Source organism: Opisthocomus hoazin, chromosome 3 (assembly GCF_030867145.1).
Source record: "Opisthocomus hoazin isolate bOpiHoa1 chromosome 3, bOpiHoa1.hap1, whole genome shotgun sequence".
Taxonomy (NCBI): Eukaryota; Metazoa; Chordata; class Aves; order Opisthocomiformes; family Opisthocomidae; genus Opisthocomus; species Opisthocomus hoazin.
The window spans coordinates 17861514-17887567 of record NC_134416.1 but is presented as its reverse complement, the minus strand read 5'-3'; the positions used below and the strand labels follow the sequence as shown (position 1 = coordinate 17887567).

The 26054-nt window shown below is 38.8% G+C and overlaps 1 protein-coding gene across 5 annotated transcripts in view; it reads right to left on the bottom strand.

The window, feature by feature from the left end:
• Positions 1 to 26054, bottom strand: part of TRPS1 (transcriptional repressor GATA binding 1) — a 217320-nt gene that overhangs the window by 6791 nt on the left and 184475 nt on the right. For all 5 annotated transcript variants that reach the window (XM_075415657.1, XM_075415662.1, XM_075415660.1 and 2 more), the window contains one exon: positions 4569 to 4691. In XM_075415657.1, the coding sequence (XP_075271772.1) occupies positions 4569 to 4691 (123 nt within the window). The remainder of the gene's footprint in view (positions 1 to 4568; positions 4692 to 26054) is intronic.

Genomic DNA, 26054 nt, shown 5'->3' with positions numbered 1-26054 from the left:
AGAAAGATGAAGAAGAAAGCCCAGGAAAGCTTTTTCTATGTACCAAAAGGTCTACCTGGGACTTTGGTACCAACTCCCTCTCCTTCATCCCTACTGTATTTCTTTCTAAATGTTACTGATCACATGCTACTAAGTCATGAGGGAGAGAAGGCATCTTCTGAAGGTGGGAAAATAGGATCTGTAAGGAAAAAAGCATGGTAGAAGAGGCAGAGGCAAGAAACAAGTGAGAACTTCTGTTTCCATTTGCTACTTCCCCACACCATCTCAGGGTAGGTGGCCTATTTAGATGAGAACCGAAAATACTTTTGTGTGAAGAAAAAAAAAAACAGGACGAAGGAGGACAGCAGCCAGGCCTCTTTGAAAGGCCCCTCAACAGGAAGGCCATGGTATGTGAATGAAAGATGGTCCTGTAACACTGGTATGTTGCTCTACTGGGTAGATGTTAAAACAACAAAAACTACCTAAAAGTCATTCAGTTTGGTGTGCTGGCAGTTGCCGTTTGTCTCATCCAAATGCACACATAATCCTGTTTCGGTTGGAGGCCAGAAAAGTGCCCCACATAGTATTCCACTTACGTGTTTATTTGGAAATTTTCTTTTTAACATTGCTTTAAAGTGCAGATTAAATTTTGGCCTACAGTCAATACCCAAAACAATTTGTACCTTGAATGTAACATAATTTATATATATATTCATAACTTCGAATTAATACAAAAATATCCAGGGCTGGAAGAGTGTTCACTCTATTATTTGTAGAGATCTAGTTTCTCTCTTGACTTGCCATCTTCCTGTCCTCTTTCTCCTACTTATTTCCCTGGCTCATTCTTAATGGTTAACTACATTTTAGGCAGTGCAGCTACTTGTTAAGATTTTACTTTCTATTAAAACTCTAAATCGGAAGAAATATACATCTTGATTTAGATTTTTAATAAGCAGAATTTAAACTTAGCAGAAAAAGAGCACCTTGAATCAGCCTCCTCAAACAGATCAAAGTTGAGGCAAAATCATGTTTAGATAAAATTAGAATATTTTCTATGTAAATTCTATGCAAATAAAGTGCATAGTTTGCAGAATCAATAGCCAATCAATATGCATAAGCATATACTCCTTATTACAAGCTCAGTGTAATTTCCTTACCTTTTTATGACAATTGTTAACACTGTCATACTGACATGCTGTGTGAGATCTTACAATATTGTTGCTGTTGCTCTTATTCAACTTTTATTTATACACAAGAGGCCATTTTCATATGGCTTCTGGATAACCTTTCAGTAGTTTGGAAATGCTTTTAGTCTTCTTCTTCATGCTACCGGTATGAAGTCTGATCCTGGAAGTAGTTCGAAGAAACATCTTCATACCTGTGATTAAGGACTCTCATAGACTTGTTTGCAGCTCACACTCTTCCATGTTACAAGCCATTAGGAGTTAAAGGCTGTAAGTGACTGTACTTATCTGACTAGCCCTTAGCTTAATAAAACAAACTACTCAGTGGAGTAAAGCTACTCATATTCTTCTTTAGTTTAAGCTCTCTTCTTGATTTTCAATGAGGCACTAAATTTAGAAAATAGTGGAAACATTACCAGAACTTTACTTTTAAAATGCTCTGTCAGATCTTTAATTATATGTTATGCATAATATATTGAGTGTGACCAGAAATATCTTTTTGCCATCTCTGTATCAATCGACAATGTCGTTACCCCAAATATACGAAAAACTTTAAAAAAATGTACAAAATTCAACAGATAGTTCACTGAATTATTGTGATTACACTTCCTAGATACCATGGGAAATTGGGGTGATCTCTCCACCAGAAGATCACACATGTCTAATCCTAGAATATGTCTAATCCTGCTGTAACTCCTCACTGAAGTAGTCCAAGAATGTGACCAAGGAATCACTATGGAACAAAATCTACTTTTCCATGACCGAGTTAGAGCTATTAAAAAATGAGGAACAGCACCAGAATAGTAATGGTCAAATTCATCATTCTGGGTAGACATGGGATATACCTTTCTCTGTCATCAATTATGAATATTTTATGTATGTTTGCAGTGAACTGGAAGCATTTTTTTCACTAAAACTATTTTAATAATTGACCGTTGGAATATTATTACATATTTCTTAACATAGTTGTCTGCATTAGAGGAGAGAAATGTGAAAAAACCTGGCAAGTTACATGTAATGACCCCTAGATAGACTGAACATTTTCGAAAACACGTTGAAAAATTATTCACGGGTATCACAGAAATGGAAATGTGACTCATAGCAGATATCACTACCATGTTAACATTTGTCAGTCACTACTACCTAGTAGTATCTGACATCATAGATTTTTCTTATTATTAAATACAAGTAAAAAAGGGAGCTTAGAGATTAGCTTATTATACAAATTCTTGAGGTAATGAGGACAGTAGTTCTACATAATGATAATCCAATTAAAAGGGAGCTATGAAATGTGCAAACCTGCTATAGGTAAATTTTGCTCAGCTGTGGAGCATAATTTAGTTTAACTGAGTGGCCTACAGAAGGGAACAGTTCTATTCCTCTGAATTTCTAGGGTTTCTGACCACTACCTAAAAACAGCATCATCCTAGACTCCTTAATTCAAAAACATACATACAATGGGTTGGTATTGTACCACAACAGAGTAAAGGCTTAATGAAATTCTTTGTGTTTGTTTGGTCAAAGTTCAATTGAAGATATTAATGTCAAACATCCACTGAAGCACAGCTTATTGCCATGCTTGAACAGTGGAGCTAAAACACAGCTTCTCGCTTTCTATATGCATAAAATAAAGTTTGACATTGTATTGCTAATTATTTTTGTTTGAAGTACACTAATTTTTTCCTAATGGCTCACAAGAATTATCATCTGAGCTACGTGTTTGAATTTAAAACTGATTCTAGTAGTTTTTATCTATGCAAGAAGTTATACTGATAACCATAGTAAGGTCCAACACTATAGTTTAGAACAGTATCTTAAAAAAAAGGGGAAATGAAGGCTGTGAATGGAAGTTCTACAAATGTCTCAAACATCAAATTAACATTAAAAAGCCAAACTGTCCTCCTTTAAAATCTTTGTGGCTGCTCATCACTGATAAATTTCCTTAAAACAGACATTGTATCTAGAACTTTGAGGGATCTCCAGGAAGACAATACTTTCAGCAAGACCCAGTCAAGATGCTGGCCAGAGATCGTGCATAAGTCCACCTGGTCTCTCTCAGATGCTGTATGACTGGCTGGGTTGTTCTGGAGTCTAAAAACAGTATTGACCTTAGAATGACAGCACATAACAAACCGAGCTAACCTTTCAGAGTGGTCACTGTCTTGCTGCTTTCGAAAATCACAATCTTTTTCTTATTTTATTAAGTGGGCTGGACAGGATCTGGAGTAAGGATTGTTCTATGACCTGTACACAAGACCAAGGGTAAAATGCACAGAAACTACTAACTGATTTAGAAGCTTATGCCTCAGATTTAAAGAGAAATAGGCATAGGCACTTGGGAGTCTTAGCTCATTTGAAATACAGTTTCCCAAGTGGCTTGGTTTGTTTTCTGGAATTTCTGAAAAAAGTATTAAAAAATAGGCACTCTCAGCCACAATGCAGATTTCTGATTTGGGCTCTAAGCCTGAATTGTTACGTAGCCTTGGCAAACTCCCAAAGGCCGCCTCAGTTTCTATTCCTGAAAAATAGTAACACTTCTTAACTTCATGGGAATGTTGTAAAAATTAATTAATTTGAGTTAAATGTTGGTCACCTGACTCTCCTATGTGCTTCTATTAAAGATAGCGGGGATAATATTTAACTAGTGGGTCTTAACCTAAAAGATTCTGAGCATTTTGGCACTGATCCAAGGAAACATTTAACCATGGCTTTCCTGGAACTGGACCCCAGAGCATTCAGCATCTTTCAGGATCAAGCCAAGTGTCGATAAGATGAAAAGCAATATAGACAGTCAACGATTATTACTTCTTCCCTGCCTGATCCTGAGGGATGGTGACTCTTCCCTTCACCAAGTGATGAGTGAGCAGCTTCCTTGCTGAGTTATTTCATAATCCTCCAGGAGACTATAAGAACTGTAGAAAAAAGAACAACAAAACCCACCACCCCATATCTCCAGGAAATTTACTGTAATGAATAGAGGGGGGAAGAGAAGTGAAAGAAAACAAAAACTACAGTGAAGGATATTTTTGATATAGATGTGATGTCTAACTTTAAGTATATTTTTTTTTATTATGAACATGAGGGCTCTTGAATTTAGAGAGCTTTCATCACAATGTATTGTATGTCTTTAAATGGAATTCCCAGAAACGAAATAATTTTCCCCTTATTTTGTATCAAAATAATTAAATGCATCACTGGTGATCTCAAACACGTCTACCCACAGCATCCCAGCCTGTTTCGTAATGAATCACATCTGATCCCAAAGTGACCATACTGCAAAACCCTGTTAGAAAATTAACTGCAGGCCAGGGAGTGGTACTAAACACACAACCAGACAAGACCACAGCTGCCCAGCTTAGCTGTATAACCCCTTTTTTTCTCAACAAACCAGTAAGTTCTTCCTACCGAGTGAAGCTTCTGGTAGAGGCCACACGCATTGCATACATATCCACCATTTGCATTCTTTCGCCAGAGAGAGGTCTTTGTGGTCAGGCAATTGGCACAAAAAACACCCGAGCCTCTACGTCTCTGAAACAGGGAAGAAAAAGAAAAAAAAAAACAACACATAGAAAAAAAACAGGTCAGAGGTGAGTCACATGAGCTGCGGAGTTAGGACAAATCAACACAGGAGTTTTGTCTCTAGACTGGCAACAATGACAGTATAAAACCACACTGCCCATAATGAGGTCAGGTTCAATTGTGCTTAATAGGCACCACTGATTTTCATTATAATTAACCCTAGAGTGATGGATGAGGTGTGTGAAACACCAAAGCCTTTTCAGAATAACAGCTTTAACTTTTTGAACTTCAGGTTTTGCACATTTAATGATGGTTTCTAAACAGCAAATTCTGAAAAACCCCTCTGGAAGCTGACAGAGAACATTCTGTAAACTTCTCTTGGTTTGTTCATTGCATTTCACAACAGACTATTTCTTTTTAGTTTGCACGATTTTAAAGTGTGATCGGTAAGAAGAATTCTGAAACACCCCCACTTCAATTAATTACTGTTTGTATCTGCGTCATACTAATTCCTTTAACAGAGATTATACTTCATTAGTTGAATACATGATATTCAGTTCCAGTCTTTCCCACTTACTTCTGAAATCAGTATAAGCTACTATGTATTTCCCACAGCCCACTAAGAACGACGAGTCACCTCTGCCAAACAAATAAAAGTACAGTATTCTTAATGAGACCTCTTCTGAACTTCACCCAAAACCCCAGAAAACACTGTCTCATCGATGGATAGATTTATTTATTTTATTTTAGTCAGGCAAAGAAGGGCACAGCACAACTTTCCTAAATACAAACTAATTTTTAACCAGACTGAGCTGTGCATGCATCAGCTTTCATAATGGTCCAGGAATATTTAAAAGTAGACAAGTTTATGAGTATTGCTCGTTAAATTTTTTATACTCAGTAATGATTTCATTAAACTTCTCATTTAAACAAAAGTCAGGCTGTGTTTGTGAGCACAAATACTAATAAGCAGGAAATGGAATTCTTTTGCTGAAAAGAAAATCTGAATTTCAACTCTGCTTCCTTTTTGTAAAGTTAAAAAATCAATAAGAAACCTTCAGCATCTAAGATAAGAATAGGTGAATACAGGGAAAAACAGCCTGGGTGAAAACTAATTTTATTATAAATTAAAAATTACTAACACTATAAGTCAAAATTTCAAGGTTTCATAAAATTTAAGTGATGTATTTAACTTTAGTCCATACTGTAGAAGACTGGTGTTCATGCCAGAAAAATACAATGGTTATAATTGTACTCTGATACATTTCAAATGGAAAGCTTTCTGCAGACATAATTTTGGCTTCAAGACTGGAACACTTTCTTGGCATTGAAAGGGCATTTGATTCATCGGGTGTTTCACAATGTATCACTAAAAAGACCTGGTGAGCAGCCAGTTCCCTATAGGGTAATTTTTCCATCCAGATGCAAGTGCTATCAGAGGCCCTCGTCAGCTAAACTAATTATGATCTTGCATTTGCTGATGCCTGCTCACTCTAACGTTCGACATCCTCCATTAATCATCAATACAAGGAAAATGAATGAAACGTAAAGAAAAGAGGGCTGGTAAGCTGCACAGCCATAAAAATCTGATATGAGTGCAATAATTTAACAAGATTGGGGAAATGTTTTTAGTGAGCACAAAGTCAGGCTAACAATTGCCCTTTTAAACCAAGAACACAATTTCATTAGTACAGCAGGTTGTGCTACTTTAAGGTGATACAATAAAATTGAGATTGTCTTCAAGATAATATCTCTCTCACCCCCTTACTTTGTCTCTTAAATCAGAAGCAGTAATATACTACATTCTTCTCAACTTGACTATGGGGAGAACTAAACTGTAGTTGATGTCCTTCAGCAATCATCTAATTAGTTGTGTATATGAGATGCAGCTCACTGTGAAGGCGTGCTTGCTTACCAGCAAATTGAAGCTCCCAATTCTTTTTGTGGTTGCACGTCCTTGCACAACTTCACCTGGCTGCCGAAATATTTTCCTTAGCAGTATGATAAAACTTCACTAAACTAACTCCAATGTGGTCCACTTGAAGGGTAAGAAGTTTCCAAGTCGAAATGACTGTACACGGCCAGGATTCAGATACAACTGCAGCACTACTCCTTTCCATTCATACTTACTGTCTGCTGGCCTGCGGCTTCTTGGTGTGGTGTATTAACCAAGTGGGGTCTTAGTAAGTCAATCTTTGCACCGTTTCATTTCTGTTTGTGTTAACTTTGAGTTTGGGAAATACCTTCTACAAAGTCATGGAAGACTTTTAAAACAGACAGAGCGTGGTCTACTTCATACACTGCATTTGCACACATCTGAACGGTGACAGAAGGCGTAATAACACTGGAATCTTCATTGAATGCCATGGAACTAGTACCACTTTAAAACATTGACAAAAGTAACTATTTTTTTTCTATTTTTTTGAAGAAAAAAGTGATTCAAACTGGACATTAGTTGCAATGAAATAATACAATGACTACAGCTGACAACAACCTATAAAATACTGAGAGGTAGTTATACATATCAAAAACCTGTATCTGTGCTTATTTAGTACTTACAAACTATTTATGTGTTTGAAATTTCAAAGCAGTCCAGCTAAACTTCCTTCCCCAAATTTAATGCAAAGTGTGTAAAGTCGTCTTACATGCTGCTCTAAGCATTGCATCTTCTCTTTCTTTACCTTCTCTTATCTCTGTATAATTTAAGGACCTTACAGGATAATCAGCAATGATTATTCCCCTACCTAAGTGTTCCAACATAGACTGCATACACTAACAAATTAATAATTAAACCACCCCTGGAAAAACTTAAATGCTGTTACTTTGTTCGGCTTTTTGGTTATGAAACAGCTTTTTATAGTGGGGATACACAGTTTTAGAAAGGATTTCCTGGGGTGAAACAGCACTGTGGCAGAATTGGACTAAATATTCTTGACTCCCAGATTCCATTAACCACAGAACGGACTTGCCTGTCAAAATAGACCTGACAAAGTTAGATGATGTCTGCAAGAAAAAATAGAGGCTATTTTCAAAAGCCTACAATGCCTGTACTCCTCTTCTCTTAACCAATACAGTTTCTCAGAAAAAAAAAAAAACAACCAACCAACCACCTAGGCCTTTTACTTCCCATATACCAAGTTTTATAAAAGTTATTTGCCAACAGAAATTATCTTTTTTTCTTTTTTCTGTTAAATGTTAATTAGCATTGATACTGCTGCTGTGTAGTGATGATACTTCTTCCGCATGAGTCTGGCTTTGTACACTCAGTGTTTCTGCTTGTCAATAATAATGGCCAATATTGCTGGTTTTCCAGGTAGTCTCACAAAGGAACAGGCACCTGAGCTCCAATCCAGCCAAGTCTGGGCAACAGCCATGGGCCACTGCCTCCATAAACTCCAGCCTTGTGCTCAAGTGCTCTGCTAAGCACCACCCTAGCCGCATTTTCAAGAAATGTGTTACGGAATCTTTTGCTCTTTCTCATATGTGAACACATCATAGTTAAACAGTCTCTTCAGATCAGCCCAGAAAAGGTAAGTTGACAGAACGAGTCATGGGAGAGTCTGAGCCGCTGAGAAAAAGGTTTCAGTCTGCGATCAATGCCACTAGTACTAACCGGAGTCATCCATGAAAATTTCCTGTACATCCTTGGAACAGTAAGCCCAAAGGGTCTCAATAACTAAAATATGTATCTCCTCAGTCAAGCTTTAATCATCTGGAGCCTTATAACCACTACATCACAATCCCCGGTCCTGCAGGGGCCGGTGCAGTGAAGGGCCTGATTCTACTCCCATTCCAGTTCCCAGCTCTGGGCGTTTAATAGCACAGTTGTCTCAAAATGCTTTGGGCTGAAACTTGGCGCATGTTTTTGTCAGCCCAGATGTAACTTTTTTTCCTTTTCTTTTCTTTTTTTGGGACTGAAAACTTTATTTAAATCAGTTCAGCTGTTTATAATTTGGAGATTGGCCAAAACTAGGGGGCGGGGGGAAGAGGGGATTTCAAGTTTTTCAGATAACTTTCTAACAAATCTACAGCCATAGTGGCTTTGCTCTGGGGAAAAAAAGTATGCACACTTTTCAGTATTTTAGTAGTAGCAAAGCAACAAGTGGATTATTATTTTTTTGTAGCTAAGCTATGAAAGTTTGAATTATTCACTGAGCATGTCTTGCAGATCTCTCTGCTAACTGTTTTCCCTCAGTAAGAAACATGCTGAAAGCATGTAATTGCATAACAACCCTTGATATGCAGAGTATTTACTCACATTTTTTATGGTTTCCTATCTTGACCGTTTCAAATTGAACAAGTCTGAAACTTGGTATACACATCATCAAGCCCGAATGCCTGATTTTTTTTAACTCCTTAAATGATTTTCAATAGTTACCAATATTTCACTGAAACAAAGAAATTACCAGTAGTGCTTTCTGCTAAGCAAGAAACCAGCAGAGAATACCATAAGTAACTCACTCGAGCATCGTGACAGGATCAGACTTTTCTTTTTCATAAAAACTGCTTTAGATTTAAAAAAGATGACCCTACAGTTTACATGATTGCAAACTTTGTAGCCATGTAGAAATGCCATTACACTTCAGTTGTACAAAAAATATTTTGAAATGTACTGAACTTTCAGTTATTATTACAATGGAACTTTAAGTAGCAAAATCTATAATGTAAAAGTACAGCCAAAAACACTGCTCAGGAACTGTGGATTTTTAGCTAGCTAGACTAAGCAACAGTGCCTGACGCTCTGCTAGTGCCAAACACATCCTGTTTTCAAAATTTCTGCCAGAAGATGCTTTTAGAAACTCAAATAGGCTCCACAAGCGTAAGCCAAGCATTTTTCTTACATCACCCTCTCGGTTTGGACACGACAAACTTGTCTTTTTGCTGATTACTTTCACTTCCCCATCACAAAACAACGACACGATGAAGCCTGAGTGGATTTTTTGACCATCTCTGGCTTTCCTAATCACGCTAGAAATGGAGCACGTCGTAATCATGGGTTCATAACACGAGGTGCAGAGAAGTCATAAATATTACCAAAGAATAAGCATATGCCTGACCTATTTTCAGCAACAAACTCCGGGACTAGGACCATACGTGCCTCACCAGAAAAAAGGCAAAATGCTGGCTTTGGCTGCTCTCTGGAAAGACGGGAGGTCCCAAAGGGGAGCACCCAGCATCCTGCCCGTGCTCGGTTCGTCATGAGCCAGGTGACCCGCTGCGGAGAGCATCAGCTGTAAGCAGCTGCTCTCATACCTGTGATCGTCGGGCTGCTACCACGCGGTTTAGAAAAATCGTGTAATGCACTCATGGTTACATCTGTATCTGTTGCATTTGCACTGCCGTGGGTATTTAGGAGTTTCTTGTTTCACACCTGCTAGGTCTTTCCAGGTATTGTCCTCTTCATACCAAGTGGTATTTAGTTCTCTGCGTTTGGGCGAGGCTTAGACTAACTGAAGTTTAAAACCTGGGCAGCAATGCAGCATCTGGACGTTGGAGTAAGTGCTACTTTCTTCTTTTTAGGATGGGAAAAGAATCTTTCAGCCTTCATTTCTTTTGGCTGCAGAGGCACTCGGGCCTTTCTGAATGTGTTTAATCAAAACTGCTTTCTCTCTCAACTACGAAAATAGCCACAAGTATGTCCCTGTAAAGTTTCACATTTTGAAATTTTAGTTGCTTTTTTGCTGTAACTATGTCTAAATTAAAAAGAAAGTCATTGAGTTTTTTTTTTCCTTTATAACTTGGACAGCCTTCAGGAACAGACCAGGCGCAGCAAATTCTCGGCCCCAAAGCATAAGTTGTCAGAAAAAGGGAAACACATAAAGCAGAGTGTTAAAGTAGAAGTTGTTTTCAACCTTAACTATGAGTTAACAGATGTCTCTTGAAGTCAATTTAACGTGCCAAATTCAAACCCTTCATCTAAGACATTTTCAAGAACAATTACATTAAAGAGCTGTATTTGAAAGACACATAAGAGAGAGGTTAGGAAAGGCAAGGTAGGAAGAAAGCAAAAATGCCAAGAGGAAAGTTACAATTACACACCTAATTCATATGAAAAGTTTAGTGGAATTTTTAATGCTCTATTGTGACAGCACCTTTTTATGATATATGCGGTATTAAAAATTTTTAATGAGAGGAATCAGGGGGGTTTTAGAGAGGTAAAAAAACCCAGACAGTAAATTAAACATTACTGCTAGTGGAACTTTTCAGAATCCTACCCCTGATCCCTTAGGGAGAGTAAATATTTTAATGTGCATGTAAACAGCAATTATTTTTTTATCAGCAGCAAAAATGCAGATAAGTAGATTTTGCCCCAGTATCTGGAGCATATCCCTGTATTTTGTAAAGCTACCTTACAGACAGCGGCATTTACTACTCAAAACAACCCACCCCAAAAACAGGCAGTAAACTACAATCTCTTTGTGTCTTAGTAAACAAGAAGAATTTAGTAAGATATCGGTTTAGGCTGTCATGATTGCTGCCAAAGTAATGGCTGATCAGAATAAACAATTAAATTACAAAAAACATAGCCATGCAAAGAAGCCACTAAATCACTTGCTGCTGGATCTCTCCACCGCTGTCACCTCCTCACCTTTATTAGCTCCCCCAAGCTACAGCTGACCCAACCTTTGCCCACCGTGCTGGAAGGCGACCAGCTTCAGACACCCACCTTCAGCCAGAGCCTGAGCTCCACAGGCAGGGATTTGCCATTGCTTTACTCATCCATCAAGAGCCACATGTAACTAGGGGATCACATAAATAATCACAACACACTTTACAATGACTTCCTAATTTTCATTTGTTTGAGCATTTGTCGGTGAAAATTCTGTAGTTCACAGTGTATCTCCTTGTTAATCCAAACAGGGATGGAAGGTAATTTCACAGTTTCCCCCTCAAGATCTGCCGTGGCACAAATATGAAACATTAAAACTTTTTCTGCAGGTTAGCCTTCCTTGCCACAGTCAGTGGCAGCTGGTTTTTAAACATCGTGTGTTAAAAATGTATGTGATCTTCTGTTGGGCTTAAATACATAAACAGACTAAATAAATACACTTAGATGTATTTATGGTATGAGGTATTTGTAATGAACACTGAGAAATATTTTCTGATGGAACTGTATGTTAGTCTGGTTTGCAAAGAGTTAATATTTACTCAGTCATTCTACAGAAAGTATGATATTTTAGAAAGCAGTTTCCTTCAGCCATCTTTTACTACATAAAATGTATTTTTAAGGTCTTCCCCTTCAACTGGAACAAGCTGATCATCCTTAAATGTCTTCCAGTGCCTTAAACAGCAGCAACCACACTATGGTATGATCTCGCTGCTGGTGTATTTTGCCACTGACTACCAACAGTGCAACACAGACCTCCAGGGAGGCAACCCAAAAATTAATTTTAAAAGTTTATTAACACCAATCGCAAAAAAATAAAAGCAACCTGGAAACCTGCATTTCTGCACAATAATGATATCATTCTGCAGCAACTGAAACCTATTCAAGAGGAACAGAAATTCTGTCTCCAATAACTCACCGAGTCAATTACACAGGAAAGTACTGTAATGGGCTGTCCCCCGTCAAACAGCTCACGTACACGACTTCCTTCTCAATTACCAACTTGTCTGCATTGCCATCTGTAAAAACGAACGCGTACCTTGTGCTGCCAGTTTCTGCTCTTGCACTTCCATTAGTGGAACTGGCTGCAGCTGCTCAAGAAGAAAGCCCTGATTGTCTTTGTTTTCCCCCAACATAGCACCGTTTTTCTCCCTTCCTCCTGTACTCGAGGAGTCCTCCTCAACTCAAGGTAATGCACTACCTCTGCTGAGCTGTGCCCGTGAGTATTTAAACTGCAATCTGCCTAAATTTGTGTCCTGTTTGCTTTTTGCAGTTTATAACTTAACACAGTAAAACGCTGCCAGCAGCATCTCTCAGCATTGTCACCAGAATTATGACAGGTTTTATCAGTCCTTTTTAGAAACCGTTGTAAAAATTGCGAAGTTTCTGGCTGAATTTCTTCTCACCTTCCTAAATCAGCTTTACCACTTGGGCAATTTTAACAGAGTACTTACATGAAACAATCAAAAATAAGATTAATAAAAGGAGTCCAATTTAGGAATAATACTATTCCTTACAAAAAATGGTTAGGTAGATGCATCCGTGTGCATAAGCAGGACAGAGGGAGCCTGGTTTGGGACCTGTGATCCTTGCTCCTAAATAATATAAACTTTTCTCCACTAGACGTTGCTGAAACAGATTCATGCGGCAGCTCTGATGCAGAACGGCTGCCTGAAAACTCAGCGCTCGTACACGCAGACGGCTGCTCCTTTCCGAATGCTGTGTGCTTCCATACGAGCTTAGCTGTTGTTAGAGAACAAATCTAAGTCATTAGGAGTCTCTTGCATTTTTTCAAATTAGAAACACAACATAAATGGTATAAAACGTACAACATCAGACTACTCTTCTTCTGATCAGTAGCTGGATAAAATCAGTATCCTCAGAACTAAGCACACTGAAAAAGACATCGAGAAAACTGGAAATGCTTCTGAGTCTTTCATTTCTTGGCATAAGGCAAAAATATCCAAGCCCTGCTGTCTCAAACGGGTAATCTAAATCATCAGTTAGACTTTGCTATAAACAGACTCGCTTTCTGAGATAAAGAGCCAGTTATGAAGGTGCCTAAACACAGAATTAGGTACTTAAGTTTAGGCATCTATAGTAGAGGATTAATGTTTGAGAAGGCACCCCACACATATCCTTTCTTTCATGAAGTAAGCTCACTCGTCAAATGAACAGATAAAAATGGAGCAAAGACACATCCATATTTCCTTGAACACCCCTAACTTTGACATGGTAGAAGAACCAGAGTGCATTTGCAGATCTCAACTAAGAGCCAATACGCAATTCTACATGTGATAGTAATTGAGGGTCCCAATCCCACAAGTGCTCTGCTGTAAGCGTGAGCACAAAGCTGCTGGAGTTCTCAGCTTCTGGCATCTGTTCCCACTTCCACAGAAATCAGATGGGCAAAATTAAGTTTTGAGGGGAAAAAAAAAATCACAGACATTTAAAAAACATTCCCTGACCTTATTAAAGTCCACGTGATCTCCATTTATATAGAAAATGGCTCAGAAAGCCAGCAGCTGAGAGGAGGAACTCTCATTTGTAGATTTTGGCTGAGGGCTGCCAAAATCAGCAGAGGAAAGGCTCCTCAGGGGCAAAAATTTCAAAAGCCATTAAGTGTCTTAGAAGCCTCAGTCCCACTGCCCTTTGATCACCTACATCCTCCCAAATTTGCACCCCAAATCTGGAAACTACACTGGAAGAATAATTTCTAATTCAAAGTTACAAAATGAGGATCTAAAGTTTTCATAGAAGTCTTCAGGACTCAGAGAGGAAATGTCAATTAGGTGTCTACTTCTTGGTGAAAACCAGTGAGGTAACATTTACCTGTTACTTGTACTTTAAAAAATTCCCCTTTGGACCATTAATTTTAATTAAAGAAAAAATATAACAAGAAAACGTTTTATATGGGCAGCTATAGCTTATGTACTTGTTCTGGAACTGAAGTAACTATAATTTGAGTCTCACGCAGCCCCCTTGAGAAAGCTGTTACTAGGGTGGGATCCAAATCGGACTATGTCCACCTTTTATTTTCAGTACACTTAGGACTGTACTCTCACTGCAGATCTTGTTACGTGCTGTTGCTAGAATGGCTTCCATTCAGAAAAATCAACATTTGCCAACCATACCACACAATTACCATAGTTATTTCCTATTGTGAGCTTAGGGAGAAACTGTGGTATCCTGGATACCACGGTGTGGTAAATATTGAAAAGTAGTGGCCTTTTTATAACGGACATTTTCACCTAATTCCAAACATTTCCAGATAGCAAGACAATAAGGCAGAGTCTCTGTCGTCTAAGTGGTTGGTTCTAACATAATCATCTTATTCTGTCCTGTGATCCCACTTTCAGCAGCAATATTTGATGGCTTCCTTTTTGACAGCTGTAGGAAGTGAGAATAGGCTAGAGCTGTGATCAACCCCTACAGCCATCTAGAGAGGCATCTCCTGAAAAAGGGGAAAAAAAAGAAGAAAAAAACCCCACCACTCTCCTCTCCTTGTATTTGAGTTTTTAAAGCTAACCCATCCAAAAGTGCCAACAGTCTCCTGGGCGGCACTAGGCAGAGCACTGCCAGCAGGTCAAGGGAGAGCGCTGCAGTGCGGTGTCCAGTGCTGGGCTCCCCAGTACAAGAAAAACATGGATGTACTGGAGAGAGTCCAGTGAAGGGTCACAAGGATGATTAAGGGCCTCAGGCATCTGTCAGACAAGGAGAGGCTGAGAGCTGGCACTGTGCAGCCTGGAGAAGAGAAGGCTCAGGGGGATCTCATCGATGTGTACCTGATGGGGGAAGCGAAGAAGATGGAGCCGGGGTCTTCTCAGTGGTGCCCAGCGAGAGGACAAGAGGCAAAGGCACAAACTAAAATACAGGAAATTCCATGTGAACATATGGGACAAGCTTTTTTACTGTCAGGGTGGTTGAACACAGGAACAAGTTGTGCAGAGAGGCTGTGGAATCTCTGTCCTTGGAGATATTCAGCCCTGACGACCCTGCTCTGGCCAACCTTGCTCTGAGCAGCAGGGTTCGACCATACGGCCTCCAGAGCTGCCTTCCAGCCTCAATGACTCTGTGCAGCTTTCTTCAGTGCAAGGCTGCAGATTGCTTGTCACTTTTTTTTGTTCTGTTAATTTCTATTAATTTTAGCCTTAATTCCTATTCATGTGCCTTGAAAAATAAAATGTTTTAAATATCATGGCTATAAAAGTATTAATTAAAATAGACCAACATCCAGACTGAATGTTACAGATTGCAGTCTGTAAAACTGTACAGCTACTAAAAATGGAGAAACCTACTTTTAAATTCCACCATCAACAATTTCAGAATGTTTACGAGGAACTGAGTGAAGTATCTAACGTAGGTTTTAAAAAAATTGTTCTCTGATTGCTCTTTCCTATCAAGATCCTAATGCCTACTTGTAAATGAGACTCAACATAGGGTGTTGTATAGCTTTCCTTCAAAATACCACTAAGATGAGAAGGAGAAGAGAACAACTGTGCTACATTTTGGAGACATTTCTCCTTAAACAGTGTTTATGTACTGCAAGCATCCCTTCCATAAACAAACCAGGTCTTTGGAACAAGTGAACACAATCTCTGAAGAATCTTTACCAGCTTCTATTTCTGGTACATGATGCATCGAGAATTTTAGGCCAACATGGGCATATGGTCTCCTAGTTTGATAGGAAACATTTCATGGAATTCAAGACGGAGCCACAGCATAATGACTGAAGACCTTAAAATCAGTGATATAACACAAGGGGGGGTGGGGGGTGGAGAAAAGAAAAACAAGTGTTTCCTGATACAATACTAGAGGCAGTAGGAACATGTAAAGCACAAGAAAAAGGAAAGTCATGGTAACTAGTGTGCACCAAGGAATACTCTGAATCCCTTATTAATCAAGCTTAACCTCATTAACTAAACTGCCTTAACCTCTTTTTTTTTTTTTTCAGGAGAATCACTTGGTAGGGAAATAAATTTTTTTTAAAACACTAAATAATAAACAATATTTATCCTAATAACTTTCATGCAGGACTTGTGGCTTTTCTGCCTTTGAAGCCCCAGAAACTGGTATGTTCTCTGTATTTTCCATACTCATTCACATCTGCACAGAGTCATGTAACTGCACAGCAGCGCTGCCAGCATCCCTAGTCTAATTTTTCTCTTACCTTTAAAAAAGTGGTTCTTAAATTGCTTAAGACACCAGCTTCAAGATCTGCATTGTCAGAATCATTCATATGGATTATATTTCACTGAAAGGATTGTTTCTAAAGCAGGTGGCAGGGTAAGCTCACTGCTAAGGCCAGTCATTCTCTTAAACGGCACGAGCCTGACAAGAGCAGTACGAGAGAAACACGTAACTCAGCGGGGTTTTCCATCATGAGTTCTGCATGGCAAGGAACAAATGTACCCACCCTGTCACATACTCAGGCTTTAGTTCAGAGCAAGGACTGGAAAACAGTATTCAAGCCATCAGGCACCAGGCTGGAAGGACAGGCACGGCGAAAACCCTCCTGCAAGCCCACAGTTCACTTATTTTTCACATCCTTCGGAGGCTTCTTAAATGAAGCTAACTGTGCAGGAATGCCTTATAAAACAAGCCCTCTGCCTTCTTTCTAAAGTGAAGTCAGCGAAACAGCTCCACAGCCCCGCTCATAGGGAGCTGTGGCTGCATCCTTGCTGTAGCTGGAGGGGCAATGACCACTGGATTGCCTGAAAGTCTCCATGGGTCTGTGCAGACCGAGTGCACAGGCTCAAAGAGGAACTGTTTGGTCCTGTTCTACTGATCAATACACCAGACTTTGCTATTTAAGCAAAAAAATGTCAGGAAAACATTTCCCTTTTACTTTCCACCCGCTAGCATCACAACTGGTCTGATTTTGAAAGAAGCCTCCAGAAGGCCCACGTACACAACTCTGAAGTCCAAAGAAACCTTTACATTTAGACATGCTGTACAAAATCATAGCTGCTACTTGCTCCCAGGCTTTACTCAAAATCTTTAGGAGTGAGAAGGAAAAAGACGCACACCAGAAAGGAGCACATTCATAATGACATGCTTTTCTCTAGGAGAAAAAAAAAAATCTTCCATTTCATCGGCATCTTTGCCAAAAGCCCTCTTTCAGGAACTGAAAAGAGAAGGGCCTTTATTTCCTACATATATTTTATAAGAAACATTTTTTGGTTCTGTGTCATGGACTAGGATTTCACACCTTCATGGCTAGTCGTATGGAAATGGACATGGCTGTGGAAACTTCATGGCTGTGAAACCCTGATAGTAAAATCAGCAGGAAGATGAGGAAGGTGTGGGGAACACTGAATGATTCATGCGGTAACCACCTCTGGACCCTTTGAGGAGATTTTGGGATGGCTGCCAATGCTATCTGACTATGACCAGCACCCTGGACCCTCTAAAGCAGGCTTTCAATCTGGGCATGATACAGAGAGAGTATTGCTCTTTTGAATAATGCCCAAATATGTAAGTGGATGTGATACGTATGGATTTTTGTAAGGAAAGATCGTTCCAAAATCAGGTTGCAATTACCAATGAGTTATACCTCCCAGAAATAATTCCTAAAATATAAATACCAGGCCCTATTTCCTTTATTAATAGCAGTCTGAGTTAATGACAGAACAACTTCCAGAAGTTCCCATAGAGCAGTGCAAAGCCAAGCATCTCAGCTACGACATTCAACAAATCGGTGTTTTGCAACTAACTCTTCCTTTGCCAAATCAAAGAACAAATCCTTTCCTGTTTCTTACCCAGGATAACTCCACCTATTACATAAAGCACAAGAAGAGCAGAAGATGGCAGAAAATCTACAGAGCTAGCAACTGATTTGATGCCCATATGTTTAGACATAGCAGCAGAAAAAAAAAAATAAGATAAAAAAATGACTGCACGGAGCTTGGCTTTCGCTATGGTAAGAGTAATTCTTTGCGGATTTTACAATGGCCTTGACATGTACCTTTGGAGCCCTGGCATATGCGTGGTACAACCAGGGCAGACATGGTAGACTTATCTTCAAGATGGCCTACATAATTTTGCATTTCAGGAGCGACAGCCCTAGCACTGTAGCACATATTGCATGCACAGCCAGGGCTGTGATTTCTACTACATCTCAGTGATTAATGGCCTCATAATGGAATACAAGTTTCTTACAGAATGTTGCAATCTCCCTACAAATTTGGCCTTGTCTGCTATTTACTGGCAGGTTGCAGGAGCACTGGAAGACCAGCGTTGCTTGAAGCCCTGGGTGCAGTCCCAGGTACAGAGGCGAAGGTGCTCGAAGGAGCTGGGCAGTGCTGAGCACAGCCAGGCTGGGCTGGAACAGTCCGCTGCAGGCACTGGAGGGTACTGAGAGGGCACCTAAAGCATGCTGCTCCCATGGCAGGGGGCAGAGGAAAACATCGGGCAACACTGTACCATAGGCAACATCACTCAACAATTGACATGAGCTATTTTAAAGACAGATCTGCCTTAAAAATGCCTAATCTCAGTCCCGTTTTTGAAGACCATCCCTTCAGGAAGTATTTGCACACACACACATGCCACCAATAAGCCAAGCAACTCACGCCTTTATGGTTCATTTTTATCTCCGGTGCAGCCTGTGGATCATGAGTCACACAGTCCCTTCTCACGCAAAAGGCCAAACAGCTCCAGAGAGAAGAGCGAGAACGAAATTCCTATGGTTTTAACAATGGTTACTCACAGAAGGCAAGATGGGGATCCCCTTGTTTATGCACAGCGTCACTTAAGATTACAGGGCTATTTAAGCAGTAAGGTAGTACAAAAAAAGAGAGACACAATCTCAGCATCTGACTTCAGAAGACACCACTATGTTCATTAGTGAAGCAACAGAAAAAATTAGCAATCATCTAGTGAAAGAATCTTATCCACCACTTCTTCTGAGTTTATCCACTAAATACTGCTACCCTGTATAGAGTAAATAACTGCCAGGAAATCTACTGCACATATTTCAATATTCTGGTATTTTTAAAACACACAACCCTTTTCATGCACGAATCTCCCTTAATGTGTCTGCCGGAGTTTCTGTGCTTTGCACGGACTAGCAAGAAGGGATGCTGGATGACGCTTGCATTATGCTCTTAAATTCTACCAGATTTCAGTAATAATTCTGATCAACCAGTGCATTCCAGACTTTATTGCCCATCTGTCTTTTTCCATTTCTTCCATCAACCAACCAGTTAATAAGCAAATAGGAAGAAAATGTGTGTGCGATGGACAGCACAGTGTTCCCATGAGACACAGACGTGGACAAATAATAGAATAGTAAGGAATATCAAGCAAAAATATTAACGTTAACTAGGTTTACTTTTCACTCTATTTAAATACAAAAATTTAAAGTAAGAATTTTCTGTATTTTAGTCTCAGCCAATTTTGGGCCACACTGAATGTTAAATAAACTATTATTTAATCAAATACAGGCATATTAGTCTCACTCCTGCTGACAACTTCAATTAGAAAATTTTTGCTTTATACAAAAAAAAAGAAAAAAGAAAAAGCTCATGATCTTTAAACTACTATGGCTTCTGCACAACATCTGGTTACAATTTTTTATATATTCAACCATCAAACTTCTATCTCCGCAAAACAGTTTACTCAAGATTTGTTTTAATTATCCTGCATTGCAAGCTTCATATGGCTTTGAAAAGCGGGTGAAAGGATCGCTCACGATGCAGACAGATGCAAACTGAAAAGGACTGCACACTGAAAGATGCTTTTGAAACAATTGTAAAAAATGAAAAAATCCTTTCTATCATTGCCAGGAAACAAGTGCTACTTTAACTGTTTCATTACACAATACCTCTTGGCTTGTTCATTAGCAATTGTAATGTTTTTTTGGTTGTATTCTAGGATTAACGCAACCTTTACTAGCACTTTCATTGGAGCCATACAAGTTGCAAATACATATTTTCTCTTTTTCTCGCCAATGCCACAGTGGGAACACTGTATTTCTAAAAGTGCTAGTTTAAAACAGAAAACATAGCAAAGAAAGCATCTGATTGTGATAACGTAGAAATAAAAATGAATTTTATAGCAGCACAGAAAAGCCTTGCTCATACAAAAAAAAAAAAAGTTGTACTGAATTTTAAGCATGGGAGAGATCTGCTTTATTTTCATAAGCTTATTCACCTGTGTAAAGTTAAGCACATGCATAAGCTTTTGCAAGATTGGACCTAAGACAAAAATTAAGAAAATGCCTGGGGTTCTGGTTTTATTAAACGTCAGAGCCTCAGTCAGCTAAAGGGACATAACTGTATTTTTCTTAAGCGAGTCTTGAGGTGCTACATCAAATCAATGAGTCATCACTACAGATAGAAACTGTTGGTCTTGACGTGGTGGAATCACTGTAAACTTTGGAGGGTATGAAACTTCTTATTCATTTATTTGCATTACATATATGGATTAATGGGAAAGAATTATGGAAAGTTATTATTTATTTTATGAGGTAACTGCTTGGAAATCCATTAAATGAAACTCCTTTTTCTTGTTCTTCAGACAGTCACCACCCATCACTGAAAGACAGGATATTCAAGGAAACTTCAGGGTTTTTTTCAGGAGGTTTCTTCTGATGCAAAGCCTGGATTAGCTTACACATGGAGTATCATCTTTTAAGACTTTTTTCTTTCTTTAAAGATGCTCCAAAGAAGCCAGCAGAAGACGTAGCTGTAAAAATACTACTTACAACCATGAGCTTCACTGGCTCCGATTCTCAGACAGAAACTCTCTTGAGTTTGGTACTGGAGCAATATGTCCAGTTTTGTAAAAAATTATTTTTAATGAGGAAACTTCATTTGTGTATTAAAGAGGGCCTGAAGAGATGAATTTATTTTGGTTCTGTGAGACATTCTGGTATTAAACCCATTCTACAGTCGTGTGTCTGAACGGGTGATCGCCAGCCACCAAAGGGTCAACACACACATGAAAAAAAAACCACCAAGACTTTTCAATCCATGGCTAACCATAGCAAAATGAGTCTAACCCCTGGAGCCTGCTTAATGAGTCAGGAGCACCTCTGAGCAGTCTGTCTGGCTAAACTCTGGGCACTGCCTCCACCAGGACTGCAGGAACTGCTGAAAGAGTTTCCCTCTGTCACACCAGTATTTGACACCTTGTTTGGAACCAGAAACAGGAAAATACAGAAGAGTGCAAAACTCTAACAACATGCAAATTGCTGATAAAAAGTCACTGTTTTTCACAAAGCTTTGGTTGGCACAGAGGATGATGATGGAGACGAAGCTTTGTTTTATCTGAACCAGCCTTTCATCCTCAGCTTCAAAATCCCATGATTACATCAAAGATGTGACTGTCCCTCCCAGGTTACAGCTACCATCTTAGCGTATGGGCAAAAAGGACTTGCTGGGTTCATGCTGGTTAAAGTGAGGAAACGTGAATCATCACTGTCCTCACTGACACAGCCTGCGAAGAAAAGGCTTCGGTATCCACTGCCATCATTTGCTTCAGGTATGAAGAGCACAGACGAGACTCAGAACAAAAGGAAGCCATCGGTGAAGCCTTCTTTTGCATGTGCACCCCCTGCACACAATCCCCATGAACAATCAAAAGGCACTTTTTTAGTGTGGTGGGAATTCAGACACGCGATTTCGATTAATGTTAATGCAAGTCATGTGGCCAAATCCCTGTACGCTACTTTGAGAGTTTACTCTAAAATCGAAATATAATTACGGTTAAAATACAAACCAAATACGGCAAGGAAATGACACTTCATTAGTAACCTATTCATTACGAGTATCATAGGTAACCTGTTGCAACAGTGTGGTACTATAATAAAATGTTTTAAGTGTTTATATACCACCACTGTCAACTGGTTAGGAAAATATGGTAAAGACATCCAGACACCCTAAAAAAAAAGGTTAGCTTCTGCAACTAGATTAATTACTTCTTTAGATTATTTAGTTGTGGCTTTGGATTGGAAGATTTTGAGTTCTCTTCCCAGTGACATTTGGAAACCAGCACATTTGTTCTCTCTGTGAATTTATACTAACGAGCAGTCGTGTATGATACAGCAGACTGTAAACAGAGGAGACGAGGAGCTGAAGGGAGTAGGAATGCATACGAGGAGTTTCTGTTTAGTCAAGTTGACAGGTAACAGATAAATGATCTAAAGATTGTTTTCAGTTGTCCCTCTTGCACAAAGCTATATTCCAGATCTTTGTAACTGTGATTACTTGAACGTGAAGTCCATAGGGAGAAAGGGTATCTCACGCATGGGAAGAGGTCCTGTGGCCCTGGCACTGCTTTTGCTCATGACTGAAAGTGGCGTTTCTGCGGTCATTCCCTTATTCTCGTTCTGCAGAAAACTGCCAAACCAATTCTGTTTTGGTTTTTTTTTTTTTTATTTAATTATTATTATTTCTGTGGACTGTGGGCTAAGGTTTTTCATCTTCTTCTCCATCACATACAGGACGACGGAAAGTGGAATTCTCTAAACTCTCTCACGGAGGCAAGAGTAGCATTTTTACTAAAGGTCAGAAGAAGCTATCTAAGAAGCTAATGGCTGTGAATTACAATCTGCAACAAACCATTTTACTGTCTTTGTGGCGTAGAAAGAAGAGACTGGTTTTGTGTGTGTTCATGTGTGCACGAAGAACAGAGGGGAAAGAAAGGAAGAGGGTACTGATGGCAGCAACAGTTTGCTGTGCTCTACAGAACAAGGAGATCTTACAGCAGCAAGTGGCCAATGGGTCTATCTGAGATCGAGCAACTTTCCATATCATCACTAAAAGCAAACGAGATTAAAGACACAAAATACAATTCAGTCCTTCATGTAAGATTTAAGGATTATTATTGTAGACCTCTGGTATTCTGTGCTGACATTCTGGACATGAGTAATGTTGCCAGCAGTAAATTCAAAGCTCTTAACATATGTACTGCAAAACAAAATATGAGAAAAAGACCTGGTGTTTAATGCAAAAATATCTGGGCACTACGTGTTGATCTTTATTACACATCAATTCACTATACTCCTTGCCATCTTCTAGCAAGTTCAGAAGAGAGGACTACATGCTACTAAGATAAATTTGACTTGCAGTCTGTAATCTGACTTTATAAGCACAGTTGGTAGACTCATAAAATGCACACGTAAAATGACTGAAATTATGAAGTAGATTTTTTCTTTTAAAAAGTAACGGAGTATGTCTTATATAGCTAGGTTTTTCTTTAACATTATATTCTCTTTAAAAATGGATTGGAGGTATACTGTCTTTTGACATAGCACAAGAAGCAGGAGCATGCAGCAAGCTCAGAGGATGTAATTTTTCTTCCCTAGCATAAAAAGATGTGTGAAGTTACTCTGGCTCTTCAAAACGGCCTAGTAATTGAGCCTGGTTATGGTCTCATTAATGTGCAAGTTTCATTTGTCACCTTCATTCTTTGTGGATTATGTGCATTGATTCATCAAGACTTGTGACACCTGGTTTTCATTTGCTCTGCTCAGTGCTTCTTTTTTAATGTTTGTATTGGACTGGTGTAAGAAACACTCTGAGAGTAAATCACACTAGCCCCCTGAAAACAGAAATGAGACAAATTTGGCTTTTTTTTTTTTAATTTACAATTAAATGCTTTTTCATTCTCTTTTCATGCATTTTCATTCTTTTTCTCTTTGCATGCTTTTCTTTCAAGTACATTTAATAACATGCTTGCTGCAGCTACTCATAACATAAAAGGAGCAAACAAAACAATGTACACTTAACAGGGGAAATGTAGGTGTCTGGTGAGTTCATTATTACAAAAAGTAATTGATTTTAATTCATGTAAATGTGACAAGAATAACACAGGCAAGATTTTTTCTTCCTGAACTACAATATCCTTGTTAAGTTGTACAGATTAATAATGAGATGTTCTCATATTAATTTCCCTCTGCCTTCCTTCTTTACTTCGCTTTTCTAAAATATGTATCACTTCAAATATTTCCATTCTGCATGTGTCACTGGCAAATGCCAAAAATAGAGAAAAAGAGATCTGATAAAGATAAAGCATGACAAAAGTTTCACGGATAATTGCCTTCACATATCCAGTTCAGCTCTCATCTCTCCTAATTAGCCTCATTACCATACCTTAAGACAGACCAGCAGTCACTCAAACTCCCTGTTTTTCCTGTCAAAACTATTGCTGACAGGCAAATGGACAACACATGCACGGAGTGAGTCTATTCTAGACTATTCTTTTACAAGACTAGCCTCCAGCAGAAAACACAAAACAATAGGTCTTCTATAAATGTATAATGAAAGTATACATACAGCGTGTGAATACTCAATAAATTATTGTTCTATTCATTCCTCCGCCATCACTTAAAATGAGGACAATATAAAAAGAAAAATCATTCTCATACTATCATTCTCCAGAATATTAAAGAGATCAAAACCAATGCAGTATTTCACTGTGACTGATACAGACTTTTAGAACAGCCTCGCCACAGTCACTGGGGAAAAAAAAAATCACTCGAGTACTGTAAAGTTTGACTACGTCGGGGCAGTACTGCTTTCAGCATACCCACGCTATCTCGGGAAGGTTTTTGCTTTTACAAACCAAGTTCAAATGAAAAAGCTTCATCCCCTTGTTCATATTAATTTAAAATTAGCTCGTAAAAAGTATCCACAGAACAGTTCACAGGGGCACTAGAAATATTTTAATATTAAACTCCACTGGCTATCAAAACATTAAACTGTATAATGGGAAGCCATTGAAACCCCTCACCATGTCCATTTTTTCTTCATTGTTGTTTTAGTCACACATTACACTATGTATAGCGTTCAGATACATGGTACTTTGTTTTCATTTTCTGTGTTTCTCTATGAATTTCATTCTGTCTAACACCTAACAATTTGGATGTGTTTTTCTATTAGAACCTCCTGTTAAATGGTATGGTTTTTTAGTGATTCATTGTATTATCATGTTCACAGTACCACTAATAAAATAAGAATACTGTTTCATAATTTTCATAAAAGAAATTTAACACTTGCAATGTCACTCATTTATTTAAGAACTGGACATTACACAGTTACTGCTCTCCTTCCTCCCCAGCTCCTTAGACACAGTCTTTCTTGTAATTTTATTTTTCTTTTGTACAGCATAAGTTGTGATGCAATCTCTCTAGAAAAAAAAAAAAAAACACACCAGTGAAATGTATCTTCTGCACTTTGCAGTTTGGGGAAACTAACAGTCCATTCAGCGTGACTGAAAAATACCCTGAAGGCCAATATTTACTAAGCATGGCACACACACAGGAGCCTTGTTAAAAATCCACAACAAATCTCTCATTGCAAACAAATCCAGAGGCTTGAGAGCTGCCGCAACTGTCGGGGTAATGCTGATCCTGACAGTAGAAAGCTGCTTTTTTACCAGGCTAACAGCTAGCTGGATGTCTGCTGGCTTCTCACCAAGATTTCCCTATTTCAATTTCTTCTCTTCAGGATTTATTAGGTGATGAATATACAGCAATCTATCAGAGGGATAAACAGCATCAAATGAAGGTAAGGCTGACACATCTGGGCACCCAGCACTCGAAGAACGCCGGTAACCAACAACTCTAAGTACTTGATGCAAACAGTCAAATAAAGCCATATGAAATTAAAACTCTAGGCTGAAGTCAGACACTGTGAGGGAAAGAAATGGGTCAAAGAAGGGCTTCCAAATAACAGGAAATACTTTCAGCTTCACACAGAACACTTCAAAATGCATTTTTTTCCCTTTTCCTTCAGAGATGTCAGTGTAGAAGAAGA